At 40.7% G+C, this 23,065-nt stretch overlaps 1 protein-coding gene across 1 annotated transcript in view; it reads right to left on the bottom strand.

Annotated features, from left to right (window-relative positions):
* LOC130118683 (zinc finger protein 236-like) overlaps positions 1-23,065 on the bottom strand; it is a 139,983-nt gene that overhangs the window by 67,046 nt on the left and 49,872 nt on the right. The window contains exons 9-15 of the mRNA XM_056287124.1: positions 22,003-22,180; positions 21,601-21,873; positions 14,224-14,427; positions 13,901-14,033; positions 11,491-11,751; positions 8,626-8,858; positions 966-1,067 (exon numbers count right to left, since the gene is read on the bottom strand). Coding sequence (XP_056143099.1) covers positions 966-1,067; positions 8,626-8,858; positions 11,491-11,751; positions 13,901-14,033; positions 14,224-14,427; positions 21,601-21,873; positions 22,003-22,180 — 1,384 coding nt within the window. The remainder of the gene's footprint in view (positions 1-965; positions 1,068-8,625; positions 8,859-11,490; positions 11,752-13,900; positions 14,034-14,223; positions 14,428-21,600; positions 21,874-22,002; positions 22,181-23,065) is intronic.

The following is a 23,065-nucleotide window of genomic DNA, read 5'->3' on the forward strand; positions in this document are numbered from 1 at the left end:
GTAAGTTTTCCTCAGATATAAGTCTGGACCAGAAAAGAAAAATGAGAAGTCATATAAACACGACAGCTGAGTAACCAAAAAGTCAGATGAAAACCATACAGAAATTAACAGAATAGAAAGAGAAGAGAAATTCTGAATCTATGAAAATCTGGGAGAGTTGGACAATTACAAAAAACAGTACATGCTTAAAAGAAAATAATGCACCAGGTGTTTTTGTAACAGCCCTGATGACCTGGCAAAAAAACAACATAAAAGATGCTTTCCTATGATTTGATGGCACAGGCGAAACCAGAAAAATACACATTATAGTTAATAGCTGGAAAACATTCCCAATGATAACTGGGCTAGCCCCTAATTAGGGAAGAATAGAGGATGCAAAATACATGCTTGAAGAGTTTTCTAATGTTCATAAAAGTTGTACTTGTATATGCCGATGCAGGTGGCAGAGTTGAAGATGCTAAGATTTGCATTAGGAGTGACGAAGAAGGACAGGAATAGAAACGATTATATTAGAGGGACAGCTCAGGTTGGACGGTTTGGAGACAAAGCAAGAGAGGCAAGATTGAGATGGCTTGGACATGTGTGGAGGAGAGATGCTGGGTATATTGGGAGAAGGATGCTGAATATGGAGCTGCCAGGGAACAGGAAAAGAGGAAGTTTATGGATGTGGTGAGGGAGGACATGCAGATGGCTGGTGTGACAGAGGAAGATGCAGAGGACAAGAAGAAATGGAAACAGATGAGCTGCTGTGGCAACCCCTAATGGGAGCAGCCGAAAGTAGTAGTAGTAGTAGTAGTAGTAGCAGTAGTAGTTCCAGAGATTATCTGCAACGTCCACATAAAATTTTGAAAAAAAAATTTTGAAAATGACAAATGGGAGAGAGAGAAAGTATGTTTTTTGTTTGTTTGTTTGTTTTTTGCTTCTTTTTTTTGTATCTGTGTACATGCATGCCCTGGCATCCATACCTTGTGTTAATTGATGCTGGTCAAAGGCAGGCTGAGGGAGTGCCTGCGTCTCAAACTGGCTGATATTCTGTGGCAGAGCATGCTGAGCAGTCACATAGGAGTCTGGAGCCACAAAGAGAGAGGTAATATCATGTTAGCCTAAACACAGAAGTAGGCAGGCATAGAAGTTTCAGAGCACACTGGATATACAAAGAATACAAATGGTTTTAATTAGTTGAGTGAAAAGCAGACCAATGACAAAAAACTTTTTTTTTTTTTTTTTTTGTGGATTTTTCCCCATTTTTCTCCCCAATTGTACTTGGCCAATCACCCCACTCTTCCGAGCCATCCCAGTCTCTGCTCCTCCCCCTCTATCAAGCCGGGGAGGGCTGCAGACTACCACAAAAAGGTTTTAAGTGAGATGTTTGATTTGGTTTAAAGCCGCACAAGTCAAGAAATTCAAATGAGCAGTTTCAAGGCAAACATTAATCTCGCCATACTATCAGGTAGTCCCAGTACTCTGTTTTTTATATCTGACTGTTATACAGTGCTGTAGCTATATGTTGCCATACTGTGTTTCAAACAACGTGTAGGCCTACTCATCACTGGGCATAGATTGCTTAAAACCTTTTCTCAAATAGACAATTTATAGTCTTCAGAGTGGTAGAAAGTTATGCCGAACTACCCTAATAGACCAGTACTTTCAGCATAAGGTGTGGGTTAAGACAAATGTGACACTGGTATGGGAGAGTATCTCTTTTGGGAGCTGGTAAAAAGAGAACATCTTCTCAAATGTTTCCAATATATGTCATTTTGACTAATCACATACTAATCATATTCACATTTCAATTTCCTTGTGTCGTAAAAAGGATAAAGTTAAAAAAAAGATATTCACATTAGTCACTGTGCGGTAAAAAAGACAAAGTTAAAAAAAAACGTTAGGAAAAGAAGAAAAACCAATGAATGATCCTCTGGAATGAGAGTCGGTTCTCCACCTTGTGATCTTGATAAGTAGCTACTGTGCTTGTCCCTGCCTGTCTGTCACCATCACTCAGTGGGTAAAACAGAAGCTGCGTCATCGTCCCCACTCAAAAAGAATGACTGTATGGTTTCCCACCTGGTTTTTCTTTAAGAGAAATGCTTGTGACTGACAGGTGGAGCATGGGGAAAATGTAATTTGTCACTACAAAGGTACGAAGTCCACCCTTTGTGCAAATTTTGTCATCTGTTTCAACAGATATTAAACAATTTCATCAACTGAGACATAAGGGTTATTACTTTTTGCAAAGTAATAAACCTTTGCAAAAAGGGTTATTACTTTGCAAAAAGTAGTTGATTGAACGATATTCAATCAACATGGACAACAAACTGTAAAGTGTTCATAAAACTGAATGGCTCTCCAGAGGAAGCTAAAGTACTGGCCATCAAGGACATAGCAGAGCTGGACAAGTATCAGAGATGACAACCCTTGGAGAACAGCAAAGATAATAATTCTGACACCCATGACAATTACAGCCCATGACAAGCCTCACTGACACGTCATTCATCTCCAACTGGAGATATTAATCAACAAGTACTGATCTCAGAATATGAAACTGTTGGACTGAAAACTTTTGAATTCACTGAACATAAAGGACATGATATGGAAAATTATATTGATCCTGAGAACAATTTCTACATCAACACACACAACCATTGTGAATACTATACTGAGGAACAGTTTAACAGAAATTCAAAAATTAATGGAGTAATATCAATCATACATTTCAATAGTAGGAACCTGAATTCAAACCTTTCAAAGATCCAACACTGTTTAAGACAGCTGAAAAACCAATTCACTGCAATAGCAATCTCTGAGACTTGGCTTAATGAGGAACAAACTGCCATGGTCGATATTGAGGGATATGAGATGTATTCTATGAATAGGAATCAAAAAAAGGGTGGAGGGGTTGCTTTATACATTGACAAAAACTGTAATTGTAAATCTATCAATAGTATGTCACAAGTAGTAGACAATATCATGGAATGTATTACCGTAGAAATAGAACTAGAGAAATCAAAAAACATACTAATAAGCTGTGTATACAGAACTCCAGGATCATGTATTGATACATTTAGGGAAATGTTATTGGAGATGTATGAGAACATAAATAATAAGAAAATGGTTTTTGTTTGTGGGGACTTCAATATTGATTTGTTAAACCCACTTGAACACAATACCACTACAGAAATGTACAGTATGAGCCTGTATCCCTCAATCACATGCCCGACCAGAATAAAAACTCACAGTGCTACACTAACTGATAATATATTCACTAATGTCATTGATAGGAAAGTAATAAGTGGGTTAATAATAAATGACACAAGTGACCATCTGCCAGTGTTTGCAGTCATTCAGAGCTGTACAGGGGCAAATAAGGATGTTCCATCATACAAAATAATTAAGACAAAAAACAGAAGGGACAATTAATTCTTTTAAAAATGATCTGATGGTACAAGATTGGAATAAAGTATATGTGGAAGATGTAGACAAAGCCTATGACACATTTTTGTCAATAACAACAGTTCTTTATAAAAAAAAAACTGTCCTCTTGTTAAGAAAGTAGTAAAACAGAAAATTACTGAAAAGCCATGGTTAACTAAGGGATTATTAAACTCATGCAAGAAGAAAAATGTATTATATAAAGACTTTTTAAAGAAGAGAACAAAAGAATCAGAACACAAATACAAGACGTATAAAAACAAACTGACAAAAATTATGAGAAACAGCAGAGGGGATTACTACAGCAAATTACTAGAGGACAACAAAAACAATATAAAAAATACATGGATGGTATTGAATGATATTGTTAAAAATAAAAAGGGGGAAACTGGATACCCAAATTGCTTCCTAACCAAAAATAATAAAACTATCAATGATATGGCCTTAATTGTTAATGAATTCAATGATTTTTTTTGTTGGTGTTGGTCCTGCTTTGGCTGGGGATATTGCAAGCACTGGCTGTAGAAATGACATGGCAAGTAAAGATGTACAGCTAAAAGAATCTTTGTTTTTAAAGGGAACAGATGAAAAAGAAATTACTGACATTGTCAAAAGATTAAAGAGTAAGAAGCCAACAGACTGCAATGGTATGGAAATGTCACTGGTTAAAGATATTATTGAGTGTGTGGTGAAACCTCTTACATACACTACCGTTCAAAAGTTTGGGATCACCCAAACAATTTTGTGTTTTCCATGAAAAGTCACACTTATTCACCACCATATGTTGTGAAATGAATAGAAAATAGAGTCAAGACATTGACAAGGTTAGAAATAATGATTTGTATTTGAAATAAGATTTTTTTTACATCAAACTTTGCTTTCGTCAAAGAATCCTCCATTTGCAGCAATTACAGCATTGCAGACCTTTGGCATTCTAGCTGTTAATTTGTTGAGGTAATCTGGAGAAATTGCACCCCACGCTTCCAGAAGCAGCTCCCACAAGTTGGATTGGTTGGATGGGCACTTCTTTGAGCAGATTGAGTTTCTGGAGCATCACATTTGTGGGGTCAATTAAACGCTCAAAATGGCCAGAAAAAGAGAACTTTCATCTGAAACTCGACAGTCTATTCTTGTTCTTAGAAATGAAGGCTATTCCATGCGAGAAATTGCTAAGAAATTGAAGATTTCCTACACCGGTGTGTACTACTCCCTTCAGAGGACAGCACAAACAGGCTCTAACCAGAGTAGAAAAAGAAGTGGGAGGCCGCGTTGCACAACTGAGCAAGAAGATAAGTACATTAGAGTCTCTAGTTTGAGAAACAGACGCCTCACAGGTCCCCAACTGGCATCTTCATTAAATAGTACCTGTTAGAGCCTGTTTGTGCTGTCCTCTGAAGGGAGTAGTACACACCGGTGTAGGAAATCTTCAATTTCTTAGCAATTTCTCGCATGGAATAGCCTTCATTTCTAAGAACAAGAATAGACTGTCGAGTTTCAGATGAAAGTTCTCTTTTTCTGGCCATTTTGAGCATTTAATTGACCCCACAAATGTGATGCTCCAGAAACTCAATCTGCTCAAAGAAGTGCCCATCCAACCAATCCAACTTGTGGGAGCTGCTTCTGGAAGCGTGGGGTGCAATTTCTCCAGATTACCTCAACAAATTAACAGCTAGAATGCCAAAGGTCTGCAATGCTGTAATTGCTGCAAATGGAGGATTCTTTAACGAAAGCAAAGTTTGATGTAAAAAAAATCTTATTTCAAATAAAAATCATTATTTCTAACCTTGTCAATGTCTTGACTCTATTTTCTATTCATTTCACAACATATGGTGGTGAATAAGTGTGACTTTTCATGGAAAACACGAAATTGTTTGGGTGATCCCAAACTTTTGAACGGTAGTGTATACAGTGCATCCGGAAAGTATTCACACCCCTTCACTTTCCCCACATTTTGTTATGTTACAGCCTTATTCCAAAATGGATTGAATTCCTTTTTTTCTCATTAATCTACACACAATACCCCATAATGACAAAGTGAAAAAGGTTTTGTAGAAATTTTTGCAAATGTATTACAAATAAAAAACTGAAATATTGCATGTACATAAGTATTCACACCCCTTGCTATGACATTCAAAATTGAACTCAGGTTCATCCTGTTTCCACTGATCATCCTTGAGATGTTTCTATATCTTGACTGGAGTCCACCTCTAGTAAGATCAATTGATTGGACATGATTTGGAAAGGCACACACCTGTCTATATAAGGTCCCACTGTTGACAGTGCATGTCAGAGCAGAAACCAAGCCATGAAGTCAAAGGATTTGTCTGTGGACCTCCGAGACAGGATTGTATCGAGGCACAGATCTGGGGAAGGGTACAAAAAATCTTTGAAGGTCCCGAAGAGCACAGTGGTCTCCATCATTCGTAAATGGAAGAAGTTTGGATCCACCAGCACTCTTCCTAGAGCTGGCCGCCCAGCCAAACTGAGCAATCGGGGGAGAAGGGCCTTGGTCAGGGAGGTGACCAAGAACCCGATGGTAACTCTGACAGAGCTCCAGCATTCCTCTGTGGAGATGGGAGAACCTTCCAGAAGGACAACCATCTCTGCAGCACTCCACCAATCAGGCCTTTATGGTAGAGTGGCCAGACAGAAGCCTCTGCTCAGTAAAAGGCACGTGACAGCCCGCTTGGAGTTTGCCAGAAAGCACCTAAAGGACTCTCAGACCATGAGAAACAAGATTCTCTGGTCTGATGAAACCAAGATTGAACTCTCTGGCCTGAATGCCAAATGCCACGTCTGGAGGAAACCAGGCACCTCTCATCACCTCGCTAATACCATCCCTACAGAGAGGCATGGTGGTGGCAGCATCATGCTGTGGGGATGTTTTTCAGCGGCAGGAACTGGGAGACTAGTCAGGATCGATGAATGGACTTATGAAATTCTTCCTTCTTTTTAATTTTTTTCTTTTTCTCAGCAACCAACTCGTGTTTACGAAATTGGTCATGCTCTCTGCAGCCGACATTGTTTCCTTCTTCTCCTTCTTCCCCGCAGTGAGCAGCGAGACGGAGAACGCACTACGTAATGATCCAATATTGAATATTAAAGAAACTGAATAATTTGTTAAATTTTTTTCATGTTACCTTGACTATGCATAATGGAAATGACACAGGAATTTTATTTTAGAAGAATGTTGCGTCAACAACAGTCATACAAAAAAAATCATCCATCCATTATCTTGCTCTCAGGGTCGCTGGAGCCTATCCCAGCAGTCATTGGGCGGCAGGCGGGTAGACACCCTGGACAGACCACCAGGCCATCACAGGGCCAACACACACACACACACACACACACACACACACACACACACAAACACACACACACACACACACACACACACACACACACACACACACACACACACACACACACACACACACACACACACACACACACACACACACACACACTCACCAAGAGACAATTTAGTACAGCCAATTCACCTGACCTACATGTCTTTGGAGGGGGGAGGAACCAGAGCACCCGGAGGAAACTCATGCAGACACGAGGAGAACATGCAAACTCCACACAGAGGATGACCCGGGACGACCCCCAAGGTTGGACTACCACGGGGCTCGAACTCAGGACCTTCTTGCTGTGAGGCGACCATGCTAAACACTTCGCCACCATGCCACCAGGAAAAATCCCCACCCCAAAAAAGAAAAAGGACTGCAAAGACAGCAGCAAAAATTATTGGCATGAAACTACCACAATTTCATAATATTTACACCACTCGCTGCAAAAAGAAAGCCGAAAATATAAGGACACCAGCCACCCCACCCCACTCATGTTCTGTTCTCGCTCCTTCCATCTAAAAAAGCGTTATGGGGGGGGGGTCTATCTATCTATCTATATGCGTATATATATACGTATATATACATGTGTGTGTGTGTGTGTGTGTGTGTGTGTGTGTGTGTGTATATACACACACACACACACACACACACACATATGTGTATATATACGTATATATACGTATGCATGCATGTGTGTATGTATGTATGTGTGTATGTGTGTGTGTGTGTGTATGTGTGTATGTATGTATGTATGTATGTATGTATGTATGTATGTATGTATGTATGTAGTGTTTTTTTCCGAAACCGTCAGTGGTGTTAGAAGTGCTCAACTACTGCTCTTCATAAATTTTATGTCCATTATAATTCTGTTATCCTCTTTCAGTGTTGTATTATGTAAATTGCGTGAACACAACATCCATTGCACGCTGTCCATCTTGGGAGAGAGATCTCTCCTCTGTTGCTCTCCCTGAGGTTTCTTCCTATTTTTTCTCCCTGTTAAAGGGGTTTTTTAGGGAGTTTTTCCTTATCCGATGAGAGGGTCTAAGGACAGGATGTTGTGTTGCTGTTAAGCCCACTGAAGCAAATTTGTAATTTTTGATATTGGGCTATACAAATAAAATTGATTTGATTTGATTTAGTGAGGAGAGGAATAGCAACACGAATACAGGAAAAGTTTTAATGCATTGCAGGTTTTAATGCACTGCAATGCATTAAAACTTTTTTCCTGTGTCCGTGTATATATATATATATAAAATAAAATGGGATTTAAAAAAAACTGCAGGATTGCAGGCGAGGCGCGAGGCTCTGTGCAGTCACACATTTCACACAGCCCATGCGATGGTTCTGAATGTAGACATTTACATTCTGAAGCTGCTATAGAGAAGAATGCTGAGCACAGTGGGCAATTCAAAGATTTTGCTCCTGGAAATAGCAGTATAAGTAGATCCATACATTTTTTCTAAGGAACACTGATTAATACTGTTTTTAGAGTGCTGTTCTTCCCTATTTTACAAGATGTATGCAAAGTCCTCAAGCAAACATTGTTGTTACTGATTTAACTCAGTCCTTGACATCAGAGCTAAAGGATGTAGGATGCATGAAGGAGAATAGGGTAGAGCAGACATTAAAGACCAATCAATTTATCCCCATGTCATTATCAATCAACAGCCACCTTAAATTCTTCAAATGGATAATCCATTTAATGTGTAATTACTGGGGTGGAATGACAGCTCCTTAACCTGGAAGCATGGAATAATGAAAGCAATTTATTTGAGTAAATACCCATAGTGGAATGCTGCTGACAGAACTTGGGTTGATGCCATTGGTGAGAGTTAATATTTCTTACCTTCGCCTTGTACCAGTGGTTGGTCAGTCAGCTGTGCCTCCAGCGTCACCTGTTGGCTACCACTAACCACCTGTGTCTGGCCTAGTCCCAGCATGCTCTGCTGTTCCGATGTGGGGGCAACCTGTTGCTGGAGGGCGTCCCCCTCGATCTCCACCTGCATATCATGGGCCACTGTAGTCCTTCCTAGAGGGTCCTCTGTTGGCTGGGGCTGCAGCTGCTGGGCCAACTCATATCTGGTTAGGAGAGAGAGGTAAAGATTGAGGCATGAGCCTTAATTTCAAAGTGGTGAGGTTACTGAATATTGTGGCACTGACTAGCCAAGCTTTAAAATCTGTACATGGAATTTGCATGCTAGTAACTGATGAAGCATTCAGCAATAAAAGATGCGATGTAACAATTTTGTGCCAAACTACAAAGTGAGCACTTACATTGAAGAGCAACTCAGACAATTTGCTGATATACAACCATTAATCAGAAAAAGTTGGGACCGTACGTTAAATTAAAATTAAAAATGAAAACGGTGATTTGTAAATTATCTGAAATCTATTACACTTAAAACAATAGTCCCATTATTCGACATTTTATCTCATGAATTTTATTGTTTGTTTGTTTTTTTTCCCAAAATAAACACTTCTAAATAAAACCTACTTGTTTCAATTTTGATTCTTGCACCATATTTCAAAAAAAGTTGGGACAATAAAGCATTAACCATTTCGCAATCTTACCATTCCTTTTCACAACACTTAAAATATTTTAGGGACTGAAGACACCAAGTGATGAAGCATTTCAGGTGTAATGTCCCATTCTTCCTGCAAACAAGTCTTAAGGTGTGCAACAGTACAGGGTCTCCGTTGTCACATTTTGAGTCTAAAAACATGCCACACATTCTGTATTGGGGACCGGTCAGGCCTGCAGGCAGGCCAGTCAGCACCCTCTTCTTCTGTAGCCATGCCTTTGTAATGTGTGCAGAATGTGGTTTAGCAATGTCTTGTTGAAATATGCATGGGCGTCCCTGGAAAAGGTGTCGTCTTGAAGGCAGCATGTGTTTCTCCAAAATCTCTGTGTACTTTTCAGCATTACTGGTGGCATCACAGAAGAGTAAGTTACCTTTGCCAAGGGCACTGACACAACCCCATATACCATGACAGACCCCGGCTTTTGGACTTGTTCCTGGTAAGTCTGGATAGTCTTTTTCTTCTTTGGTCCGGAGCACACGGCATCCATTTCTTCCATGATGTGTGATGGTCCATCCCAGATGCCTCTGAGCCCAGAGAAGTCTACAGCACTTCTGGACACGGTTAACATAAGGCTTCCTTTTAGCACAGTAAAGTTTTAACTGGCATTTGTGGCTGTATCTAAGTTTTGTAGTGCTTGACAAGGGTTTGCCAAAGTAATCCTGAGTTCACGTGGTTATATGGCTCATAGATGAATAATGGTTCTTGATGCAGTGCTGTCCGAGGGATCGGAGAGCATAGTTATTCAGCTTAGGCTTGCACCCCTGCCCTTCACGCACTGAAAGTCCTCCAGATTCCTTTAATATTTTAACTATATTATGCACCATAGAGGGTGAAATATCCAAATCCATTCCTATCTTTCTTTGAGGAACATTGTTTTTAAAAATTTCAATAATTTTATCTCGCATTTGTTGCCAACCTGGTGATCCTCAGCCCATCTTTGCCCTTAAAGGACTAAGCCTTTCCTGAATGCTGCTTTTGTACCAAATCATGATCACAATCACCTGTTTCAAATCGCATCATTATTTAATTGTTTTACCTCATTACTAGCCTTAAATTGCCCCAATCCCAACTGTTTTTGGAATGTGTTGCAGGCCGGAATGGCAGGAATGGACAAATATTTACAAATTAAATGAAGTTGACTGGACAAAACATGAAATATCTTGTGTTCAGTCTGCAATGTCAAAGGGTCAAAGTCAATTTGGAAATCACTGCTTTCTTTTTTATTTGCATTTTCCATACAATATCAACTTTTTCCAAGTTGGGTTCATATTTAACTTTGTTATGGCCCAACGTGAAACGGATGATCCGCTGTGGCGACCCCTAACGGGAGCAGCCAAAAGTAGTAGTAGTAGTAGATGGCCCAATGTGCTAAACTGTCAGTAGTAATCATCAAGCTGCACAGTCATGAATGTACTGGCCCATTCCACAAGCAGTAATTTTTCAAATCAACTAAATGAGTAATTAGATGGTTCAGTCTCCATGTAATGGTACAGACAAACTCAGTCAGTGCTCAATGAAATACTGGGGTGAGTTATTTACAACAACATTCCATGTGCTACATTCATCCATCCCATTATCCAAGCCACTTATCCCAGTTGGGGTCATGGGATGCTGAAGCCTAACCCAGCAGTCATTGGGCGGCAGGCGGGGAGACACCCTGGACAGGCCGCCAGTCCATCACAGGGCCAACACACACACACGCACGCGCGCGCACGCACACGCACACACACACACACACACACACACACACACACACACACACACACACACACACACACACACATAATCACATATAGGGACAATTTAGTGCAGCCGATTCACCTGACCTACATGTATTTGGACTGTGGGAGGAAAACGGAGCACCCGGAAGAAAGCCACACAGACACGGGGAGAACATGCAAACTCCATACAGAGAACAACCTGGGGTGACCCCAAGGTTGGGTTCAAGACCAGGACCTTACTGTTGTGAGGTGATCGCGCCAACCCCTGCACCACTCTGCCGCCCGAGCCGGATTCAAACCCAGGCCGCCGTGGTAACGACTCAGCCTTATGTGGTACGTGCCCTACCTATTAAGTAAAAAGATTTCGCATGGCACAATGACTAAAATATATCTTTTAAAAAACTAACCTGTGAGTCTTCATGTGCTTCCTACAGTTGGGTGACGACTTGAAGGTCTTTTGGCAGTACGGGCACATGTAAGGTCTTAGGTCACTATGGGTGGTCATGTGGCGTCGAAGGCTGCCGCTGGTGGTGAAAGTTGTATCACACATCAGGCACTTGTAGGCTTTCAGGCCTGAGTGAGTCCGGATGTGAGCCTTCAGGACCCCTGAGGAGGCAAAACCCCTACTGCACTGCACACACTTATAGGGCCTCTCTCCCGTGTGAGACCTGGTGTGACCAAAAACAGAGAATAAAAGAAATATTTTTTTTGTTTAACTCGCGTACACCTATGGACAATAGCTATAGTGGAGAACAAAAAGACTATGCACAATTTCATTTTTCCAGGCAGTCCTTCTTAACAGTAAAGTAGACGAGCAACAACATAGCAACAAAAGGATTTCTGATTTTGATATTTGTGGATCAGCTATTGTCTCATTACAACAGCAATAGAAATGATCAAAAAGGAAACATATTTGCATTTAAATCTTTAGGAGTGTAGCTTAAAGTGATGAAGAGGACAAAAATTCACAGTAACTGCTTATTTGTCATAGAAAAACAAGACTAAGTATTAATCTGAAAACAATCACAAATAATCAATACTTGGTAATAATGAGGGGGACAAAACAATGCATGGGCAGTATCCATTATTAAAGAATCATTATAATAATAACAATCAAGGGGATGACACCGCAACTTAAACAGTGTTCAGTAATAAAAATGACAAACAGTACTCATATACTACTTATATAATACTTCACAGAGGCCAAAATGTTTATAGAAACAGTATTTAACTGCATCAGATAAAAGACACAGCAATGATAAAGTCTAGGATAAACAGTGCATCCATAGCACAATAAAATGTTAAGGGAAATGTCAAGACTGTAAAAAGTGAAAGAAAAAACGAGAAAAAAAATCAAAACAGAAAAAAAAAATGTGTCTCCTTCCCAGAACCGAAAGGGCGCTGGACACCCTTATGCATGGTGTATTCTAAGTGCTCGTGATAATTTATTACTGAGCCTACTGAAATTATTATTCCATAAAGGTATGGAAAGTATTGGTTTATTAGGGTCATTAGTGTCACATTAAAAATAAGACCAGTCATCACTTGTCACAAATATGGATGTCCCATATGAAATAATTCCCATTTGTCCAGATCAAAGCAACTCAAAGGATGTCAACCTGCTGTAATAGAATTTCCTTTTTTTGGAGTTTTTTCTCGCTTTTTCTCCCCTATTGTATCTGGCCAATTACCCCACTCTTTCGAGCTGTCCCGGTTGCTGCTCCACCCCCTCTGCCGATCCAGGGAGGACTGCAGACTACCACATGCTTCCTCCAATACATGTGGAGTCACCAGCCACTTCTTTTCACCTGACGGTGAGGAGTTTCACCAGAGAGACATCACACGTGGGAGGATCAAGCTATTCCCCCCAGTTCCCCCTCCCCCCCAAACAGGTGCCCCGACCGACCAGAGGAGGCACTAGTGCGGCGACGAGGACACATACCCACATCCGACTTTCCACCCGCAGACACTGCCAATTGTGTCGGTAGGGATGCCCGACCAAGCCGGAGGTAACACAGGGATTTGAACCAGTGATCCACGTGTTGATAGGCAACGGAATAGACCGCCATGCCACCCAGACGCCCCTGTCATAGAATTTCTATGAAAGTAAATCTAGCCATTTCCTTAACTTCACTTCTCTATATAGGATGTCACAACAAGCTATAACTATAAAATTGAACAACCAATCTCAGAGAGTTCCATACCATGCTGGGCTGGGATGGGATGGGGGAATACATCAACAGCAACATAATATGGAAAAGGAAACAGATTATGAGACAATGGGCAGAGGACTAAGGCAGAAAAAGGTGTAGCTCTTCTGTCCTGCCATATGCCAAGCTTTGCTCTCCTGATAAAAGAAAACAGCCCCACTCATTCTATTCTGCTGTATGCCTCTATTGTACTCCTACCCCTCTACATTCATTCATGAATTCATTCTCATTTCCATTGTTTTCTACCCCTCCTCTTTGGAAGAGGGGGCTGGAACCGGTACAATGAGTGCAAATTTACACAGCAAGTAACCAGTCTGAGCACCTGTCCACTGTGGGAGTTAAGCCTCAAAATAAGCATTTGTGAAAAGACACCGGAGATACACACATTCTACATCTGAATCTCTGGCATCTAGATTAGATTCCAGTCCAATTCAACGACAGCACCTTTTCTGCAAGACAACCATGGGAACGTACACCCCCATGGTATATCTAAGTTTTTTTATGTCTTCTTGGACTGAGTAACACATTGAACAATTGACTAATAAAGATGTGCCATCATCAGTTATGAAGACGTTAATCTTTGGAAAAGCCGTGTCTTCAGGTTCACCTGACATGCTGTTTAAGGTGGCTTGATTTCTTGTAGGCCTTGTTGCAGTACTGGCACTTGTAAGGACGATCACTGCCCACCATTTCCAGGTACTGTTGGAAAGCCAGGCGAGGGTTCTGGGACTGGATGAGACCTATGCAAACCAGAAAAAGCAAACTAGCAGAACATGTAGACCACTCTATAAGTAGACTAATAGTCACAAGGAAGCATTACGAAACATTTATCATGCAAGCTAAAACCAAGCATTGAACTCAAAATGGGAGAATGTGCAGTGTTTTTGTCTATATCCATTTATCTGTCTGTCTGTCTGTTAGTGCTCTCACCAAGGTCAGTTATGAGAATAGGTTCCTGCAAGGGAATATCCGGTAGGGGCAGGTTACTCTTGGACACCTTGGTTTTGTTGGTTTTACGAGGGAACTTGTGTTTTTTCTGCTGAAGGCTTTTGAAGTGGGAGGCAATGTGTGTTTTCCTATGGCCTGATGTGCGAAAGATCTTGTCACAGTGGGGGCAAGGGAAAGGACGTACACCTGGCAAAAAATGACAGAAGACCCATCAAATTAAGTCACATGAAGCTATTAGTTAATGGAAACAAAAAAACTGGTAAAAGCTAGCAATCAGACCAACCCCAACACTCAGGGCTCACGTGGATCCAAAAGAATCCAATCGAAAGAAATAATCCCTTAAAACCAGTTTTGTTACAGTGAGATAAAACACAATTTAAGATCAAGAGTTGAGCCACAGCTGAATAGCCTTGACTCTGTACCTGAACAAAAATCATTCACTAATTTTCTCTTAAGTCCTGAGAGAAACAAGTTCAAAGAAAAGTGATTTATTATGAATCTTATTTAATGAATATACCCAAAAACAGTTAAATGGTCTTTCAAAAATGTATTTGAATGTGTCCAGTTATTAAAAGATTGGATGGCTGGATGGCTGGATGGATGGATGGATGGATGGATGGATGGATGGATGGATGGATGGATGGATGGATGGATGGATGGATGGATGCATAGATCAACAGATTGATAGACAGCTCAATAGGTAGATTGATAAATCAATAGTTAAATAGATAGAGAGATGCCTCATTGAGAGATGCTGTTGGGAGATTACTCAGTTTTGGTTACAACACATTTGTTAGGATCTTCATGAAAACAAATGCCCTTTTTGATGCTGTCTATCACCGGCATACTTAAGACAATAGCTAATCCACAAGTGTCCAAATCACAACCTCTTTTGTAACTGTGTTTCTCAACGGCTTTAGTCAGGTGTGACAGTTGCCTGGAAAGTGATACTCCCAAAAGAAAAATAACGCTTTATTATGTCTTCCCTGCATAATAACCCGGTAATGAATCAATTTGGAAGAAAACTTTTGTGCTCATTAAGCAGATCTGACAGAAGAAGTTTGTGAAAGGCATCATGATTGACATCATGGCTACGGAAACATACAGTGGAATAGTCTCTCAACAAGTCTGATGTCTGTGGACTCTTTTAAAAAGCTGTTAAAAACCCATCTGTTCAGACAGACATTTAGGTAGCATGCGGTATTTCATGTTTTTCTTTTTTTTTCCCTTTTTCTCCCCAATTGTATGTGGCCAATTACCCTACTCTTCGAGCTGTGCCAGTCACTGCTCCAACCCCTCTGCCGATCCAGGGAGGGCTGCAGACTACCACATGTCTCCTCCAATACATGCGGAGTCACCAGCTGCTTCTTTTCACCTGACAGTGAGGAGTTTCGCCAGGAGGATGTAGCGCGTGGGAGGATCACGCTAGTCTCCCCAGTTCCCCCTCCCCCCAAACAGGCGCCCCGACTGACCAGAAGAGGCACTAGTGCAGCAACCTGGACACATACCCACATCCGGCCTCCTTACAGAAACGGCAATTGTGCCTGTAGGGACGCCCGACCAAGCCGGACGTAACACAGGACATCGAACCGGCGACCACCATGTTGGTAGGTAACAGAATAGACTGCTACGCTACCCGGACACCCCATATTTCATGTTTTAACTGGTGTTTATTCCCATTTCCTCTGGTGGGTTTTATCTGTTGTTTATCCTTGTTTTATTTGACTGTGAGTCACTTTGTGTCTTGTGTCTGTGAAACATGCTATATAAATAAACATTACTTACATCTGAAATATTAATGCCTGAAAAGGTATAAAATGTTTCCTGGCTATTACTTGGATTTACTGTGCATGTTCAGGGCGGACAGTCTGTCTTAAAGATCTGATTTGAGAAACAAATCCCATTTGCCTGCAGTCTGAACAAGGCCTTAGTTGTTAACATGAAATGTTTATTTGAGTTGTCTCAAATGATTAATATCAACAGTTAAGATTTTCACCCACCCAATTTGTGACTAGCAGTTGTAAAATCAACTTGACTTGTTTTACTTTCACATCAATGTTAAGCTATTTACAATACAAACTGCGTGGGAGATATTGTCCATCTACATGTGTTTTCTAGGCAGCTGAAGTGGTCCCACTTGTAATCTTTTTTTTTTCAAACCTGTAAGAAGAAACATTTATTAACTCACTAAAGTGTAAATACAGAGTAGATATATGGCAAATGAAGCTCTGAAAGTTTTAAAATGGAGTGAATTCTTACTTCTCTCTTGACATGAGTCTGAGCCCCTCGAGCAGTAGTGGTGGGATGGAAGGAGTCCAGACTTCTTGGGTTTTCAGCCCTCTTCTTTCTTGGCCATGTCCTTTGCCAGACTTTGATTGTATTCAAAAACGGCTTTTCGAAGGACAAGGATATATCCCTTGTCCCAGTTGGATTTCAAGTACACAGAGCACCACTGTGCTTTATTTTCCTCAGCTTACACTAGCTAAGAGAAATATTGAGGCATGAGAAAATTATGCAAACCCGGCATGCAATGAATATTAATACACAAAAATGTTTATGTGTAGTATTGCTCAAGCCAACTACCCGATGCAGGACTCGTATAATTTTGTTAATATACATATATTTATGTTACCAGTTTATATCATGTTTGTGTTTTATCAGAGCGATGATGAGACATTGTATGGAGATGGTGATGACTTTTAAAGAGGTAGATGACATGGGAGGGGGGGGGGAATGAGTCCTGCATCGGGTAGTTGGCTTGAGCAATGCTACACATAAACATTTTTGTGTATTACATTAATATTCATTGCATGCCGGGTTTGCATAATTTTCTCTTTCCTCAATATTTCTCTTAGCTACTGTAAGCTGAGGAAAAGAAAGCACAGCGGTGCTCTGTGTACTTGAAATCCAACTGGGACAAGGGATATATCCTTGTCCTTCAAAAAGCCGTTTTTGAATACAATTGAAGTCTGGCAAAGGACATAAGAAGAGGGCTGAAAACCCATGACATCTGGACTCCTTCCATCCCACCACCACTGTTCGAGGGGCTCAGACTCATGTCAAGAGAGAAAGAGTAAGAATTCACTCCATTTTAAACTTTCAGAGCTTCATTTACCATATATCTACTCTGTATTTACACTTTAGTGAGTTAGTAAATATTTCTTCTTACAGGTTTGAAAAAAGAAAAAGACAAAAGATTACAATTGGGACCACTTCAGCTGACTAGAAAACACATGTAGATGGCCAATATCTCACACGCAGTTTGTATTGTAAATAGCTTAACATTGACATGAAAGTAAAACAAGGCAAGTTGATTTTACAACTGTTAGTCAGAAATTGGGTGGGTGAAAATCTTAACTGTTGATATTAATCATTTGAGACAACTCAAATAAACATTTCATGTGAGCAACTAAGGCCTTGTTCAGACTGCAGGCAAATGGATTTGTTTCTCAAATCAGATCTTTAAGACAGACTGTCCACCCAGTTATTTGCAAGTGATCAGATTGGATTTGTGTGCCCAGACATCAATCTATCTGCATGGGTTGCTGTGGTAACGACGTTGGTGCAGACTTGTGAACAATCACGCTGTCAAGTCATGGTGCAGAACTCCTCCGTCACACCAGACAAACTCAGCGAAGGGGGAGGCTGGTATACACTGCAATGTTCCGTGCTGCAGTCATGGCAGGCTTCACTGTGTGAGTGATGCAAAAGACAGTTTGAAATCTGAAATTTGGCAGCCAGAGCATCTGGACTGAGATGCATCTGTAGGATCCGATTGGAATTGCATTTAAAACCACCTCCAAATGTGGTTTAGATCCGATCTGCAAAATTGCATTTAATGTGTTTTTTTTTTTTTTTTTTGCTTTCCAGACTTTCTAAAATCAATCTGGATAGGGCAAAAAAAACAGATTTGGGCTGTCAGTCTGAACAAAGCCTAATTGTTTAACAGGTTTACTGTTTACGCTACACATTTTACATGTACGATGGTGGCACGGTGGTGCAGTGGTTAGCGTGGTCACCTCACAACAAAAAGGTCCTGGGTTTGAGCCCCAGGGTAGTCCAACCTTGGGGGTCATCCCATGTATGTTTCTCTGTGTGGAGTTTGCATGTTCTCCCCGTGTCTGTGTGGGTTTCCTCTGGGTGCTCCAGTTTCCTCCCACAGTCCAAAGACATGTAGGTCAGGTGAATCGGCCGTACTAAATTGTCCATAGGTGTGAATATGTGTGTGTGTCGGCCCTGTGATAGACTGGCGGCCTGTCCAGGGTGTCTCCCCGCCTGCCGCCCAATGACTGCTGGGATAGACTCTAGCATCCCGCGACCCCAATTGGGTTAAGTGGCTTGGATAATGGATAGATGGATTTTACATGTACGATGCAAAGTGCAGTCCTATGGCAGACATATAACATTACATATGGTAGTATCTCATAGTATCTTGGCCTATTGTTTTTAAACCTTATTTCAGTTAAATGAAGCTCTGAGAAAAGGCTCATCCTCTCTTAACCCTATTGATCCTATTGATGTATCACTCCTCCAGTAGGTTGACCTTTACCTCTCCCCCTCCCTCTCTTCTGCTTCTACCTCCATCAGTCCCACTGCCTCCACCCTGTCCTTGGACTCCTCTTGGTGCAGGAGTACATCAAGATGACAGTAGTAACTTGGATCTTCAAACGAGACATCGAGGCTTCACTAAAACATGTGTGTCCTTTGCAGATGGATTAATGAAATTATTAGTCATTGCTCCAAATAATTGTAATATTGAGTCCCTAAAGAAAGTCATTATACATAAATGTGTGATATTTTGTGCACAGTGCTGTCATTACATAAATAAGCCAGCAAATATCTCAACTGAAAGCACCACTGCATAACCATGGAATGACATAAACTGTGTAATGTTCAACTACGATATTACAACCTTTTGTTTTGTTTGTTTTGTGAGATAGAGTGTGCTGATCTGGGTTCAAAACATATTGTCTTTAAGATTTTAGTCAAACATGAAGTGCAAAATAAGGTAGACCAGTCAGAGTTGCTGAAAAACGAGGGTAGAAATACAGTTAGGAGGATCCTGATATAAATTAACAATTCACTATAATGACTGAAAATAAAAAGAATTTACAAAAATATATATCTTTCTGAAGTAAAACTGAAATTTTCATGGGCGTCACCACCGAAATTAGTTTCACCACTCAGAGAAATCCCCTGGATTACCTGCGTAAATGCTATGATGTCAAATAGGCCACGCGCAAGGTGAATTAGACTTAAAATAAAACAATTGTTTCACAGAACATTAAATCATCCATTATTTACACCATTTTCCAGTGCTAAAAGACACTGTTGATCTAATTCATACTCGCTGCCTTCTAAGTCATGTTCCACCATCTTGTTTGCAGATGTTGATTTCAGTTTACACATTTTGCCCCCATCTGTATTCGGTGTGGTCACTGGTGCAGCCCCCGGCATTCTGCATGGTGCTTCCATGTGGCATTAAAACAGCGGTACAAAAAACACTCACAACTTTCTCATTAATAGTCAAACATGCCTGTACCTTTTCTTGTGGGCTCTCAATATTATGAGCTACGGACCCATTTGTGAGTTTATGTTACATTTGCTTTCCTTTTAAAGATATACTCTCAAACTTTTTCATATAAATGAAAGTCTGTTTTATCACTATCTATCACTGACTATGATAAAACAATAATGATTCAGATCACAATCAGTTCATGAAAGTCTTTGCTTTTGAAAGCATTTACAGCACTTTCTGCGACAACAAAAAAACGTCGAACTGTGCACGTGAATTGTGACAGGGACTGTTTACTTCAGTCAGCAGTGGTTGGTCCACCAGAGAGGATTGGCAGAACTTCCTCTCTGGTGGACCAGAAAGAAGTTCTGCTTGGTCTAACAAAGCCAGTACATTAACACAAGATAGCAACAGGCATTTATTTAGTTAGTGAGCAGTGATTGGTCAACCAGAGAGGATAAACTTCCTCTCTGGTGGACCAATCAGAGAGAAGTGTCAAAGACGGTCAACTAATGAAAGATAGTAATCTAACGGACAGCGGAAATCTTCAAGATTGCCACTTAAATGCTTGTCAAATATGTGAAGGGGTTAAAAAAAACAAAAAACTAAAGCAAAGCACTGCTAGATAGTAAATAATACAAGCCAAACCCTATGCTATGGCTGGTAACTAGCAAGATTAGTCACTGTATAATGTGAATGTTTATGCTGTCATTGAACAATACCACTTCCAGAGAAGCTCATCAGTCATGAAAGGTTGACCCTATGGTTTTAATTTTCTTATATTTTAGTAATACCAACATCTCTGTACCATTGGTTCAACCATTCATTCATTCATCCATCCATCCATTATCCAAACAGCTTATCCTGCTCTCAGGGTCACGGGGATGCTGGAGCCTATCCCAGCAGTCACTGGGCGGCAGGCAGGGAGACATGCTGGACAGGCCACCAGGGCATCACAGGGCAGTCACACTCACACACACACACACACATTCAAACCTAGGGACAATTTAGTACAGCCGATTCACCTGACCTACATGTCTCTGGACTGTGGGAGGAAACGGGAGCACCCGGAGGAAACCCACGCAGACACAGGGAGAACATGTAAGCTCCACACAAAGGATGACCCAGGACAACCCCCAAGGTTGGACTATCCCGGGGCTTGAACCCAGGACCTTCTTGCTGTGAGGCGACTGCGCTAACCACTGCGCCACCATGCCGCCCTTAGTTCAACCATTCCTTTTTTACATTGTTGTGGGCACTGATGTAACAGCATGGCAACTGTCGTTTCTAACATATCTGATTTGTATGAGAATGAACATGACTGTGATTAACAGTATTGCTAGTGAAACAAAACAAAAAATCTATTCGACAACAGCTTTAAGTGAACTCCAACAAGTGTTTAAGAAACTTAATCAAAATCAAGGAGGTCCAAAAATATCTGAAAAAACCTAAGACCATGATGCACAATTAAACAATAGCATTCCATAGGAACACAGACACACACTGACACACATGCACAACTTTGTTATATATCTGCAAAAAAAAACAACATATATGCAGCAGTCAAGGTGAGGCTAAATGCTTATCTGTTTATATGCTCAGACGGGAGCCTTCAGCATTATTCTGAATCCATGCCTGGCAATAAATATTCACAAGAGAACAATGGCACAACACATGTGGTGAAGTTGTTTTACCAATGAGGAAAACAACTATATGGATTTCCCTTGATCGACCTTGGAACTTAGCAGAGATGTACTATTAAGTTATGAGAATTCATTCTCAGTGTTTTTCAATGCCGGTCTATCCCCCAATAAGCTGACCTGCAGCTCCCCTGCCTGGCTCACCTGTATGCAGACGCATGTGCACTTTCATACTGCCTGAGGTGGAGAAGCATTTCAGACAGCACTGGCACTCAAAAGCCTTGATGCCTGTGTGGGTCTTCATGTGGGCAGTGAGGGTACTTTTCACAGCAAAGGCCCTGAAGCACTGCTTGCACTTGAAGGGTTTCTCATGGGTGTGAATGCGGATATGGCGCACTAGATCACTGGGCTTTTTAAACTCCTTGGAGCAGTAGGGGCAGCCGTGCCAGCGCACACCGTTCTCCTCCCTGATCGAGCCTTGAACAGAGGGAAGAAGGTGCAGCTGTCAGGTCTCAAAAAGACAGAACAGCTCAAGTGTGTGTTAACTAATCATTCATTTTACTTTTTTTTTGGCAGTTCATGAGAATGCCCCGACACCTGACCTACCTGGCATTTGTACAGGTTTCCTGAGAATGCTCCTTTTTTTCTCCTTAGCTGGTTTCTCCTGACCAGGTACTTTCTTGTCATCTACAACTGTGCCCTCAACGGACTGGCTTTGGGACAGCCTTGGCGTTCCGTTACTCTGCGACTGAACCACACTCAGCCCACTGTTCTCCAGAGCTTGCTGCAGTAACAGAACAGAAACTTCAATGTGCCATATTTCTGACAATGCGTGATTAGATTGGGTAGACTTCCACAACATAATTTGAACATTACACAAATATGAGTAGCTGTACGAAGGCCACTGAAATCTTGAGAAAGTTATATTACTTTCTATAGTAACAAATTTTTGAGGAGAAAAAAACAATGTGTGTGCGTGTGTATATATATATATATATATATATATATATATATATATATATATATAAACTGACATATATAGATTGACAGCTGATGATTGCTTACGGAATGAAACAGGCTTGTACTGTCTCATAAAGAATATACTTGAATCACTGGATTATTTTGCTCCTTATTTGTGGAGCACTTTTCCTATTGTTGAGTCTTTCTTTTAACAAAGATATATATATATGCACATACACACACATTCAATAGTATAACAGAAAAATATAACAGGATTTTTTTTTAAATTGCAGCGTTATCTAAATGTGCTTTTTCTGAAATCCAATACAGGGGTACTGAATTCACTCTTATCATAACTCGGTAACAATGAGTCCCTGACTCTCTTAGGTTCTCCTGCAATAGTCATCTATAAAACTTCCAGAGGATAATTCATCATCACTTTCTTTGTCCTTGAATGGATTCTGCTTTCACCAAAGTGAAAAGGTGAGTTAATTGAGACATTATGGCAAAGGACTTGACAGAACACTATAATTTCAGGGTCTTTTTAGTGAGAGCAAACTTTTCACTGAAGCATTTTGGTCTCCTGCTTTTAATGCCATTCTAGGCACAGATGATTTGTTTTTGGTTTTTTTTTTTTTGTGATTCATAATTTTTATTTCAAGTACAAAAGAAACAGAAACCTACATAGAAAAACACACCATCTAGGAGG

The sequence above is a fragment of the Lampris incognitus genome, chromosome 9 (assembly GCF_029633865.1).
Source record: "Lampris incognitus isolate fLamInc1 chromosome 9, fLamInc1.hap2, whole genome shotgun sequence".
Lineage (NCBI taxonomy): Eukaryota > Metazoa > Chordata > Actinopteri > Lampriformes > Lampridae > Lampris > Lampris incognitus.